This window comes from Mus caroli, unplaced genomic scaffold, assembly GCF_978045245.1.
Source record: "Mus caroli unplaced genomic scaffold, Mus_caroli_1 scaffold_8, whole genome shotgun sequence".
Classification (NCBI taxonomy): Eukaryota; Metazoa; Chordata; class Mammalia; order Rodentia; family Muridae; genus Mus; species Mus caroli.
In genome coordinates, this window is record NW_028227263.1 from 49,533,431 (window position 1) to 49,546,060 (window position 12,630).

General features: G+C 47.7%; 1 protein-coding gene across 2 annotated transcripts in view; it reads right to left on the reverse strand.

Annotated features, from left to right (window-relative positions):
- Nucleotides 1-12,630, reverse strand: part of Tenm4 (teneurin transmembrane protein 4) — a 703,400-nt gene that overhangs the window by 13,857 nt on the left and 676,913 nt on the right. For both annotated transcript variants that reach the window (XM_029479435.2, XM_085841517.1), the window contains 4 exons: nt 11,281-11,453; nt 7,880-8,115; nt 3,627-3,923; nt 659-2,273 (listed from right to left, as the gene is read on the reverse strand). In XM_029479435.2, coding sequence (XP_029335295.1) covers nt 659-2,273; nt 3,627-3,923; nt 7,880-8,115; nt 11,281-11,453 — 2,321 coding nt within the window. The remainder of the gene's footprint in view (nt 1-658; nt 2,274-3,626; nt 3,924-7,879; nt 8,116-11,280; nt 11,454-12,630) is intronic.

A 12,630-nucleotide genomic window follows, 5' to 3' on the forward strand; every position in this document is an offset into this window, starting at 1 on the left:
CTTAGAGCCTTCATAAACTGAAGTGTAGTATGAAAAATTAAGAATGGCTGTCCTACCACAAGAACAGGGCCCACAGAATCAACTGACCAGGACTCAAGTGGGCTCATGAAGACCAGGGAGCCTGAATAGGTCCGACTTTGTCCTCTGTTATGGTTGTGTAGCTCCGTGTTCTTGTGGGATTTACTAATAGAAGGAGCGGGGACTATTTCTAGCTCTCTTGCCTGCCTTTGGGACCCTTTTCCTCTTACTGGTTGGCTCATCAGCCTCGATGTGATGTGCCTGGTGTCACTGCAGTTTGTTTCACAGTATTTGGTTGATGTCCCTGGAAGGCCTGCTCTTTTCTGAGGGGAGGTGAAGGTAGGGTGATTATGGGGTGAAAAGAGGAGGTGGGGAGGAAAGACTAGGGGTAGAGAAGGGAGGGGAAACTGTAGTCAGGATGTGATATAAGAGAAAATAAATGAAAAGGAAAAGTTTTCTAAAAAAACGAAAATGATAATGGTGGCCATTATTTTCAGAATAGTCTCCAAACTAGCGTTTCTTTACATAGACTTTGGGAGATGATGCCTTTAGAGACAGCCAGTGTCTCCCATGACCCCATACCAGCTTTCTCAAGGAGCAATGGGGTAGGTCCTGACCTCGGGTATACCTCAATCCTCACCTGTCATGAAGCACTTGATGTCCTGAGAGTTGCTGATGGGGTTGTTGTTCTTAAACATGTAGAGATGAAAAGGCACGATGCTGTTGCTACTCAGGCGTTTCCAGAGTTCGTGGTCTGGGCTTGTCCAGCGTCCAGCCAGCACATCATAATCCCGTCGGCCCATGTGGACAAGCTTGGTGAGTGGATCATAGAGGCCGCCGTGGTAGCCGATGATGATCTGGAAGTTGGGGTTTGTGTCCATGTAGATCTCCCCATAGGCCGTGTATAGGATCTGCTTAATCATCAAGCCAGTTCCACTGAAGACAGCAAGCGGGGTCCCGATGTTGTCACAAGCTATGTAAAACTCATCGCCACTGCTCAGCTCCATGGCAAAGAGGTGTCCTTGCAGATCATAGTAGAGGGATGTAATCTCAGAGCTGGAGTGGTTGTAGAGGTGGGTGACCTTGGTGGGGTTGGTCAGGTCTGCGTAGAAGAACTGCAGGTGGTGGCTGTGGCTGCTCTTGCTGGATACTCGGCGCCCCAGCCCATCGTAGCGGTACCTGACACTCCACCCACTAGCCCGATTGTAGGCTTTGATGAGCAGCCCGGCTGAATTGTACTCGAAGACATCCCCACCCCGCTGCCTCAGGAAGCCATCCTCATCCATCTTGTACTGTACATCACCCAGCCTAGTGATGCGATCACGGAGGTCGTACCGCAGTGGTGTGAGCCGTGCGCTGTTCCCAGGGCTCAGCAAGTGTAGGTTCCCATTGAGGTCATAGCTGTAGCGCCAGAGTGGCTTGTCATTGATGGAGACTGTCTGCAGCTGGCCATCGGCATCATACTCATAGGAGTAGCGGGTGGTGTTGGCATAGGGTCCCACCTTCAGCTCCTTCTTTACTACCCGTCCCATGTTATCATACTGAACAGTCATCCAGTACATGAGTGACCGGAAAATCTCATACTGTACTTCCTTCATCCTGCCATAAGCGTCAAAGTGCTTGGTGTGGGTCATGACGGCTGTGGTGATGATCTGGTTGATGTCGTAGTAGATGACACCAAACTTCCCAAACTGCTCTGTCTTCCCTGACACATCATCATAGCGGTAGAGGTCAATGGGCAGCGGGGTCTCATTGATCACAGCCTGCATGCTGGTCACCCGGAAACTGTTGTCATAGTTGTAATCAAAACGGGCATTGACCATGCCTTCTTCCGTGAAACGGAAGATCTGCCGATCAATCAGGGGCCCGATCTGACGGTAGCGGATAGTGCAGGTGAAGCCCTCATTTTGTAGGTTGACGGTCTTCAGCATCCCTGCGGTCTCGTCATAGGTGAAGCTTACCTTGGTGGTGTCATACAGAATCTCGGCCAGCTTTGACAACTTGCCATACTTGTAAATCACCCGGCGGCCGGTGCCCAAGTAGAAGGTATGTAACAGGTGTCCATCCTCAGTGAAGTCCTGAATGACTGAGGCGTTGCCTTCCGGGGGCTGGTAGATGTTCCTGTAGTAGCCCACTGAGCGGATGGTCTCCAGCGTCTGCCGAGCTACGTTGGGCATGGTCACAGAAGAGAGGCGGTCATTCTTGTCAAACTCGAAGATGTACTGCCTCTGGCTGTGGAGATGCAGCACCATGGACTAGAGGGAGAAGAAGATCATAGATGAAGGAGGTGGGAGAAGGAATGATAGCCCAAGTACCCGCAACTTAAAGGAAAGAAACGGAAGGCTTAGAAAGTGGTGTTCTGCATCCCTATGGCCTTCCCTGATCCAGACTTCTGACCTTGGTATTTCTATTCAAGCAAGTGAGACTCTAAAACACAGCCTGATGCCCTCAAAGCCTAAACAGCATCTGTGGCTTCCCTGTGCCTATATCATATAGACCATGTTTGGGAAAGGCACTTTAGACTTCTCCTCACTTTTTATGTGGTAGCAAGTCATGGGCCCACCCTGGGATAGGGCAGGCTGGAATGGTAAGGGACAACCTTGTTCTATAAGTGCTCTCATTGCGCCAATGTCTGCCCTCTCCAGGAGTGGCTTTTCAGGGCATGGGATGACCTCCATCATCTGTCTTGTAGCCCTATAACAGTACGTTGCTCTCTCGCATAGGCAGAGACAAGCAGAGTCTGGGACCCGCAACAGTTGAGTGGGACAAGAAACAAAGTAAAGAGTCTGGATCTAGATAACTAGTCATCAGATAACTAGCCTAGATCTAGCTATCAAAATGACCATGCCCACCCACCCCCCAACTTCTGAATTTAGGTACTTTTAAGAAACTTTACCCAAACATGTTTTATGATCTAGGTAATTTTTGATTCCTAGTTTCTGGGTGAAATGAATCCTAACTCAAAGTGAAAGGTATTTATGAGACCCACACCCAGTTCTAGCAGCATGGGATTAAGCCTGCTCTACCTCAGATCTGACCCCATAGGATTAAACCTGCTCTACCTCAGATCTGACCCCATGGGATTAAGCCTGCTCTACCTCAGATCTGTGACCCCCAGGCTTCTGCTTGGTCCTCTGTGGGGAATTGGCAGTATGTGTGATCATCCTGGGAGCAGAATCTTGTCCTGGGTCAGCACCCTTGGACCAGTTAGGGTGGGACCTGCTCTTCTCCATCAGCAAGACTTTCGTGTTTCCCTGGCTGGAACTCCTTCTCAGCACATTAAACCTAATATCCGTCCAGATACCCCCGGGACCCTCTTTCCTTTTGAAAGATGTGTACCTCCACTTTCGGAAACTACAACAGTCAGATTTATCCTACTGAGCTTAGCAGTCTAGCCTTGGCCGTGGGGAGCAATGGCAAAGGCAGGTGTAGTAGTGAATGACTTCGACTGTTCAGGAAGCCAGGCCAAGAGCGTCAGTTGAGGCCAGGAGCCAGGAGTTCAAGTACACCTGGGTAGTATAGTGGTACCCATCTTAAAAACTATACCCACAGTGATCAAGCTTCTATATGGCAAGGCCAGTGATGAAGGGAGACAGACAGACACCTGCCTTCTCTAAGTACGTGTAGCTCCACATTTTCCCATCTGCAAAGATCCGGGATGTGATGCGCCCTGCCTGATCATATTCCATTCTCTCAGACATGATGCCCCTTTGGATTCCAGCAATGTGACCTCCAGGGGAGTAAGTCACATTAACACCATTCAGCCTGCTGCTAGGTGACCAGAGGCTGGGCCTCCCTGCCTGGTCATATAGGATCCGAAGGGTGAACTTGCGATGGTCATCGTAGATCTTCTCTGTGCGTGTGACGCGGTCAAAGTCCAAAGACAAGAGGTTTCGGTTGTGAACCTGGGGAAGGGATAAGAAAGAGAGACTGTAGATGTGGACACTGAGAATTTGGATCTGATGACCAACCAACTGTGTTGAGCTCCCGAGAACAGAAAGCAGCACAGGTTGTGGGCATCAAACCTCACCTTGCCATCTGTTAGTGCTTTGAAGTTTCCTTATCTGTACTATAGGAAAAAAAAATAAAATAAAACCAGCTTTATAGGCCTGTTGTAAGAATAAAGTCAACATGAGTGATGGATGAGTACATGGGTTCGTTGGCTGACGAAGACGATTTTTATCATGTGTTGTATCAATGGGGACTTAAAAATAAAGAAGTCAGATCCCTCTTAACTCTATCCCAAAAAAGAGAGCTACCAAGCCAGCCCAGCAAATCAACACCTCACCCATCCGCTCTGTGCCAGACAACATGCTGTGTTGGATTTCAAGATAACCAAGCTCATGGAAGCTACAGATCTGTGGCTCATGTATGACCAAGTGTGGGCTTTGCTTTCATGAGTGAAGCAGATACTTGATGGTTTTCTGAGCAAGTCTTAGCATTCCCGGGGGCCTCTATACTTGGTACTCTTTGGTTCTCCCCTGCATTTGCCCACAGGCAAGGTTTCTAGGTCACCTGCTGTCCCCTCTTGTTTCTCCTCAGAGGCAGCTGAGAGACAGGAGCGTTCTCATTCCCTGTGGTTTCTTTTGTAGTCCTGTTGGAACTAGTCCTAACTCTAGAGTACTTTCCTTTTGCCTCCAGGACCAGGACCCCCCCCCCCCCCCCCAGTTATCTGCCTCTGGTCTGTGAGGCCACCACCAACTCAGTTTCCCTTTTGAGTCAGAATTATAGGCCCTCATGGAGGTAGCTGAAAGCAGGAGCTTTGTATGTGTTTATATGAGCACACATGTATATATGGGGATACACGAGGACCTGGAACTTTCTGTTTAAGCTAGGCTGGCTGCCCAGTGAGCCCCAGGGATCTATCTTCTCTGCCTTTCCAGAGCTAGGATTACAAACACGTCACCATGTCTGGTCTCCCTCCCCCAAATGGGTTCAGGGGAATAAACTCAGGCCCTCAAGCACTTTACTGAGTGAGCCATTTCCCAAGGTCTCCTGCTCCATGTTTTAATAAAGAAATAGGCTTTGGAGCCTTTGGATTGGACCTTTCAGCATAGGCTGTCCCCAAATGTTAGTAAGTTTTTCAAAGCATCCGGCTGGGGGTAGGGAGGGAGTTGGCCCTACAGGGCACAGGGGGCACCTTTGCTGCCTCTTCTACTTGTCATTCAGCAAGTTTGACAACCAAGACGACCCAAAGGGAAAGCAGATAATTAGGTCACACAATGTAAAATGGCATGTGTGGCCTGAGGAAATAAAAGATCCTTTAGGGATCTGTATATTTAGAAGAGGGTTTGGGTATAGGCAGGTGTCAGGATTAAGGTTGAAATGTCAACCTCAACTTTGTGACTAGCCTTCCTGTGTGACCTTGGTCAAGTGCCTTTACTTCTCAGAGACTCACTTTCTTCCGGTGTATACACCTAGATTTGTGAGTAAAGCCTCCGTGGACTACTAACTAGGTGCATAGAAGGCACTGGATAGATGGCTGTAACTATTTCCACTAAATGACTGCACATGATCACGGTCAGTCTTAGAGGAAGGAGAGATGTGTGTGTCTTCTCCCACTCTCCCCATACAAATGCCAAGGCCCCGAAAATAAGGATTTATAATGATGATGCCGAGGCGGCTTTAGCTGTGAATGGCCTGGTTATAATAAGCTTGCCTTCCCCAGGGTAATCAAACACAATTGCAGAAGCAAAAACCGTGTGGCAGACAATTCCCGTGAAAAATCAGAGGCGTTGGAAGCTCAAGCCATGTTCTTCGCAGAGAGGGCGTATGAAAAGGGGGACATGCTGTCAACAATGGTGGGAGCCTTCTGGAAGCACCTTTGGGAGATCCTCCTATCCCACCAGTGTTGGTGCCACATGGACAGTACCTCCCACCCCTACCCCCAAGGATCCCAGTGAAGAAGGAGATCTGTACCTTTGTGACAAAATTAATGAAACTGAATTGAACAGTTCGCTGGGGGAAGCACCTTATGCTTCCTGTGCTCGGCAGAGGCGGCAATGAGATTATTTTACATCTTTCTTTATTAAAAAAAATTCCCAGCTGTATAAAAAATGAGCTCCATTATGGGGAGGCACACCCGGCTAACAGTCTCATTCCACAAACTGCCACTGTTGGTGGCCATTTATTTTGGGAGGAAGCGGGAGATGTGGCCACCGGACTAGGGTATCATCTATCTCCGGCTGGGAGAGGGACCAATTAAAGCCTGGGAAACTTCAGGTCCTGTTCACACGGTGGAGAGAAACTCCTAATAGCACTAATCACTGCCCTTTACTGAGCACCTGGGGTCTGCAGCTCTGGGCTAGGTGCTTTGAATACATACATCATCCTCTTGCATCTGCAGAGGAAGCCTAGGCTCAGAGGAGTTGCTGGAGGCTACACACGGGGCCCAGCGGGAATCCAACCTAGGTCAAACTTCCCCTTTGGCACACTGCCTCAGAAGTGTAGGAGGGGCTCTTGAGAATGCAGATGAGTTCAGTGAGACCCCAGATGGTGGCAGGGAACAAAGAGCTAGCTGGGCCTTCCACAGGAACTAGTAGGAGGCTGGTTTCCACATTAGCTAGCTAGCTAGCTAGCTAGCTATAGAGTTCTTGGCTGTTGAGGGTACAAAAGAAGTTTGGTTTCCCAGGCTCTGGTTTTCACGGTTGGGTAAGTCATTAGCCACCATGCTTCTGCCCTGCATCGGTTTCCCAGGATTTACAACCACCTAGCTGTGTGACTCGCAAACAATCACTTATTCTTTTGACCTTGGTTGCCCATGTAGAAGAAGGGAATGTATAGAAACTTCCTTGGGTGAGAGGCAGGGACTCAAGAGTCCACTGTTGCGGTGAGGATGTTTCTGCGGTTCCCTTCGGCTCGGCAGCGGTGTGCTGAGCACCTGTGGTCTACAGGTACTGGGCAGAGAGCCAGGCCCGGGGCACCAGCTGTCCCCCTGTACAGCCCCTCCCCTTCTGCTTTGTCATTTGTATTACTGGGCAATCTGCAGCCACTGAACTGCAGCTCTACATTCCCTCAGCCCTGGTTTCCAAGCTTAATCGCCTGCCAGGAAAGTGCTCACCCACCAAGTTCCCGCTTTAGCACTCTTTGCCCTTTAAACCTTGCTTTTTGAACCTAGAGAGGAAGGCAGCTGGGCCAAGGCTGAGCTCTACAGAAACACGGGAGGGGAGCAGACAAGGTACCCGAGGGCCCCACAATGAAAAATGCTCCGAAATACCAGTCTTCGAGGCAGCTCCTCCCATCCACAGTGACAGCTATGCTAAGATCATCCTGACAGACAGGTTCTTGGCACATAGGCCAGGGTAGCCTTGAACTTGTGATCTCCCTGACACCATACTCAGTCCTTTTGATCATTAGAAAGGATCAACTGACTCAGAAAGAGTGGCAAATGTGGCTCATTTTTTAAGTGGCTGAAATAAACTTGGGGACATACTAGCAGTGACAAGAACAAGCAGTGTAGCGAGTGGGTAAGGACACCAGCAGCCATTACTGACCCTGATGTATGCCAAGCTCTGTGTGAGACACTGCGTGTCGAAACAGCATGCAACATCGGCTTTACTTCCCAATGACTGACCCTGAGGCTTTAAGGTGACTGACATGTCCGAGTTCAGTCGTGGAATACAAGCTGGCAACTCAGTTCAGAGCCCATCCCAAGGCCAGCCATGTTCACACAGATCAAAACGGAAAGGATGGCCCACAGCCTTTTGTTACACGTGGCTTGTGGCCTCGGTTCTCCCTGTGGTAGATGAAGAAACTGGGGAGAGTTTCAAAAATGGGACCCCGTTCTCTAAATACACTACCCCCCCCAACACACACCCAACCCCTGCACCGGGATTAATGGCTGCAAGTTTCCTCCGCTTACCCGCAGACGGCGTCCAAAGACGGTGACCTGGCCACGAGCCTGCTCCTTGCGCTGCCGCCACTCCACCAGGTTGAGGCCGTTATCAATGGGCAGTGTGACATTCCTCTTGCCTACAGTGGGGTTGACAGTGCCAGCCAGCAGGTGTGGCTCAGTCTGCAGAGCCACTTCCATGCCATTGGCTAGTAGCAGCCTCAGGGAGCCATCGGCCCCAATGTAGTAGCTGTTCCGGACTTGGTCTGAAGCAGAAGAGAGAAGATGCTTAAGAGGAGAGAGGATGGAGGCTAGGGTGGGGGCTTAAATGTGTTTACCCCTAAATATGGAAGTGATACTTTATCATTGAAGAAAACTAGGAAGGTATCTGGAGACGATATAAGCTCAGTACTCAAAACCATTGGAAATATGTTGTAGATTTGTAGATTTTATAGTATTTCTTAATGCATTTACAGAGCCAAATAGTTATTTTAGAGGTTTTCCATCAGCCAATGTATCATATCATGCTGTTAAATACTTGTAATAAACATTTTTCATAATAACTACAGCCTTTGGGTTGGAGAGATGGCTCAGCAGTTAAGATCTCTTCCAGAGATCCTGAGTTCAACTGTGAGTCGCCAGATAGTAGCTCACAATCATGTATAATGTGATCTGATGCCCTCTTCTGGCATGCAGGAGAACATACAAATAGAGCTCTCATATACATGAAATAAATAAATCTTTAAAATAAACAAACAAACCCACATTTTTAAAAAGCCCAAAAAACCAAAACGAAACAAAATAACCAAAACCAAAACCAAAAAAAATAACTTCAGTCTTCCATTATTTGGAAATACAATGTATTTAACAATACCAAGTAGATAGTTAATTTGTTTCAGTTTTTTCAACTACAAGTAATATTGCAAGAAAAATGCATTATTGATATTACTGTAAGTGAAAGGAGTTAGACACAAGTGGCCACCAGTCCTTTTTAGCTGATGAGTGTTCAAAACATAGCTAGCACTACTATTATTATATGTGTTCGGTATTTGCTGGATTAAATTAAGTATGTCTTAGGCTATGTAAAGCCATAAAAATATAGTGCCGGGGCCTGGGAAGATGGATCTGCGGTTGAGACAGTGCTGATCTTCCAGAGGACCTGAGTTCATCCCCCAGAACCGCATGGCAGCTCACAACCATCTGTCCCTCCAGTTCCAGGGGATCTGACCCCTCTTTCTTGCTTCCATGGGCATCAGGCATGCATGTGGTGCATATATACATGCAGGCAGAGAACTCATACACATTATGCAAAATGAAAACATCTTTTTTAAAAGATGTAGTTTTCATGGGAAACCCTCGTTGAATCTTCCCCTTAGAATGACATCAGATTGGGCCTCTCCTCTCTCTCCCCTGCACTCCATCTTTCCACACTTTATTGCTCACGGGGATTCTAAAATCTGCCTCAGCGTTGCTATGCATCATGCACTGACAATCTGTATTTTGCTTCCATTCGTAGAGTGAAAAAGCCTGTGTCAATTTATCTCGTAAGGCTTCTCCTCCCGGAATGCACATACGTCTATTACTGTTGACTTTGGATGGGCCAGCATGTGGGGAGGTTCACCGCACACGATCCCAGCTAATGCTGGCTGTGACTGCCCAAGGGTGCTACTCATTAGCAGCTACTTCTCATTATTTCCCACTTTTCAGACCTAAGATGAAGCTGAAAGAGCTTCTTACAAAGACCCTGCTGAGGTGTCGGACAGGCCGGGCACCCGAGCCTGGAACGACCATGAAATTGACAGGGAGCTTGCTTGCAGTGGTACCAGGCAGACTATTGATACTGTATCCCCTGGATTCTAGGACGTGCTTTTCGTCTTTACATTCCAATGTTCCTGGAATTGAAGTGTGTCTTACAATCTAGGCATGATGCTGAACACTGGGCTTTTATTCTCCTCCATCCAGAAAGCAGTGATTAAATGGTGGTACGTTTTAAAGTTGAGGAGTGTTGCACTTTTGAATTTTAAAAAAGTTGCCTGAACATAAAAATGTATTAAAGCAGGCCTGGCAGTATAAAGTGGGTAGAAAACCCATGCATGGTGAGGGAATAAACTGGGTTGAAGGTCACACAGCTTAACAGTCACTGTCCTAGGTGGGCTGGGTAGGGTTCTTATCAGGTGGTAGTTTCTCTTGGTAATAACCCTGCCAGAGCATGCATAGCATCATGTGTCCCAACTCCTCATTAGAGTAAGAAATTTCTGGACATGGTCTCTCTTTCTTTAATAACTTCTATTTTCGGTCTAGCTTTTTGAAAGACAAAAACTATGCTTGGGAACAAAAGCAATAATGCAAACATGCAAACATTTACCTTCTTGTGGTAAATCCAACTGCTTAATTAGTCAGTTAGTCCAGCAAACAGTTTCTGAGCAGAGCTCTGTGCCTGGCCCAAGATGCTTTATGAATGCTGTCTCTAGATATGTCTAGGCAACTCTGTGTGGCAGTCTCTAATGTAGCCCCATTTCCAAGATCAAGAAACTGAGGCTCAGAGAACAAGAGTGACCTCCCCTTCCAGCAGGCACAGGTGCCTCAGGTCCATCCAGGGACTGTTCCATACTACCCAACATCTTTTCAGCATGCTTTCTTTCCCTGAAGAAGAAACCCAAGGGCTATGTGTGGTCTCACTTAGTGACAGAGGCAGAGCTAGAACAGGATCTTGGACACCCAGAGCCGAGCTCCTTTAGCTGTTAGATGCCGAGATCTGGGAGTGTATCAGATGAGGGAAGAAAGAGAAAAAGTCAGACAGGGCTTCCCTAAGTGACATTGGTGTTCCTTTTAGGTTATTAAACTCAACAAAGCTGTGGGTGCTGCCCCAGTGGTCACTACTTCCCATGGGAACAGTCAAAATAGTGGGCTCACAGCAAGACTCCCTCACTCTCAGGGGCCTGAAGCTAAAACACCAATCCCTATCTGAGATGATTCAATGGCTGCACAGAAAGGGAAACCCTGGAGTCCAGGCAGAGGAACAATTGTCTCCCTGGCTCCTGGAAGGACTTCTGTACACCCAAATTCCTGCCACAATTAGGTGTAATTACTGGTGGCCTTTGTCTCTCTTACACCAGTGTGAGCTAACATTTTTCTTTTTTTTAAATCTGGGAGCCATTATAACAGCAGAGTAGGAGGTCACCTGGATTAACAACTAATGGATTTTCTCCCCTTTGTTCTGAGGATAATAGGATGGGACAATGAAAAATCACTCTGAAACCTCTGAGAGACAATTTATAGGCCTCTGCCTGGCATGTTTGCAAATGAGGTAGCAGAAGAGAGAAAAACCAAAGCAAGAGGCTTTCTTGATCTTGGCCAGCTACTGTAGTAGCTTCCTCCTCTGGTCATCTTCATCTCTGGGTCTCAAAGTCCCCAGGCCTTGGCTGACTTACCTTGTAACAGGGTATAGAAGGCACCCGAAGCAGACAGGTTTGTGGTTATGGTGACGTCATCTTTACTTGAAGTCTCTACCTGCACGTGCACTGAGCTGTCTGTATCGCTTCGGAAACTGCTCACCTGGCCAGTTGGAAAGGTCACGTTTGTCAGGCGACCAAAACTGTCATACCTAGAAATCAAAGAAAGGGGTGGCATGTTAGGGTCAGAAGTATGACTGTACATGTCATGGTCAGCTTCAGCTGCCAAACTGATACAAACTTAGTGTTGGTATTAGGATCGGCTCCGAACCCAGTGACATCACACCTATTCCTCTTCCAAGTTAGTTTTGACCACTGATGCTGTGATCACAGCAACGAAGAGCAAAACAGAAGAGTGAGGTAGCCGAGGTTAGCTGAGTTCGATCTCTAGCTATGGCTTTGCACACTCTGCCTTTTCTTTCTGGCTGGGTCTCCTCCAGAGCCTCTAATTTCTCCTTGTCCAAGGTTTGGCATACTTTCCTAGATGTAACTTTACCTGGTACCTAGCTGATATCTAGCAGGAAAATGAATCACTTCTCCGAATCTTTCTTTCCTAGTCCTTACCATGCCTGCAGCTCAGCATGACCAGGAAGAGCCCCAGGGAAGTGCCCTGCTTCTGCTTTCTCCTAGTTTTGGAAGGGCTGGTGTATGAGTCAGTTCCCTCTTGGGACTCTGTGTGCTCCAGGTCAAGGAAGCCTTAGTGGGTCAGGCTGCTAGGCTGAGAGTTCAGACTCACACCAACTGGGTTCTGTCATCTGTTACTACTGTGACCCAGGTGTGCTGGCTCCCAAGTTCATCCTTACTCAAGTATCATTTAAGACTGACATCAAGAAAGCAGCCAGGAGATGGGGGTAAAATGTCTAAATACATGGATGTAGAATGGGTCTGGGGAGAAAGAGACCATGGTCCACTCACTCCTGCCTCCTGTAAGACTGGGCAGACCTCGGCACACAGTAGGTACAAGATAAACATCTGCTGGAAACACAAAGCTAGAGGCAACTGCTCTCACTAAATGATACTTCAGCAATCTCCCTAGGCTTCTCCCCTGAGCTTTAGTCTCCAAACAGAAGGAGGCTTTGTATGAAGGCAGACAATTGTAATTATTATGGAAGGTAATGCATAATTAAATCGAGCCAGAGGAAGATACAATGAAAAGGCCGTGTGCCTTCAAGATCTGGTTCACATTTTATATGTGACAGCCCAAACCCAGCCATTTCCACTCTCCCCATATTCTGGTAGAAGGACTACACATCTTAATTAAATGAACATCAGATGCAGCTGCCAATGTATACATGTTTGTCTCCTATTCATTAATTTCTGTATCTCCCA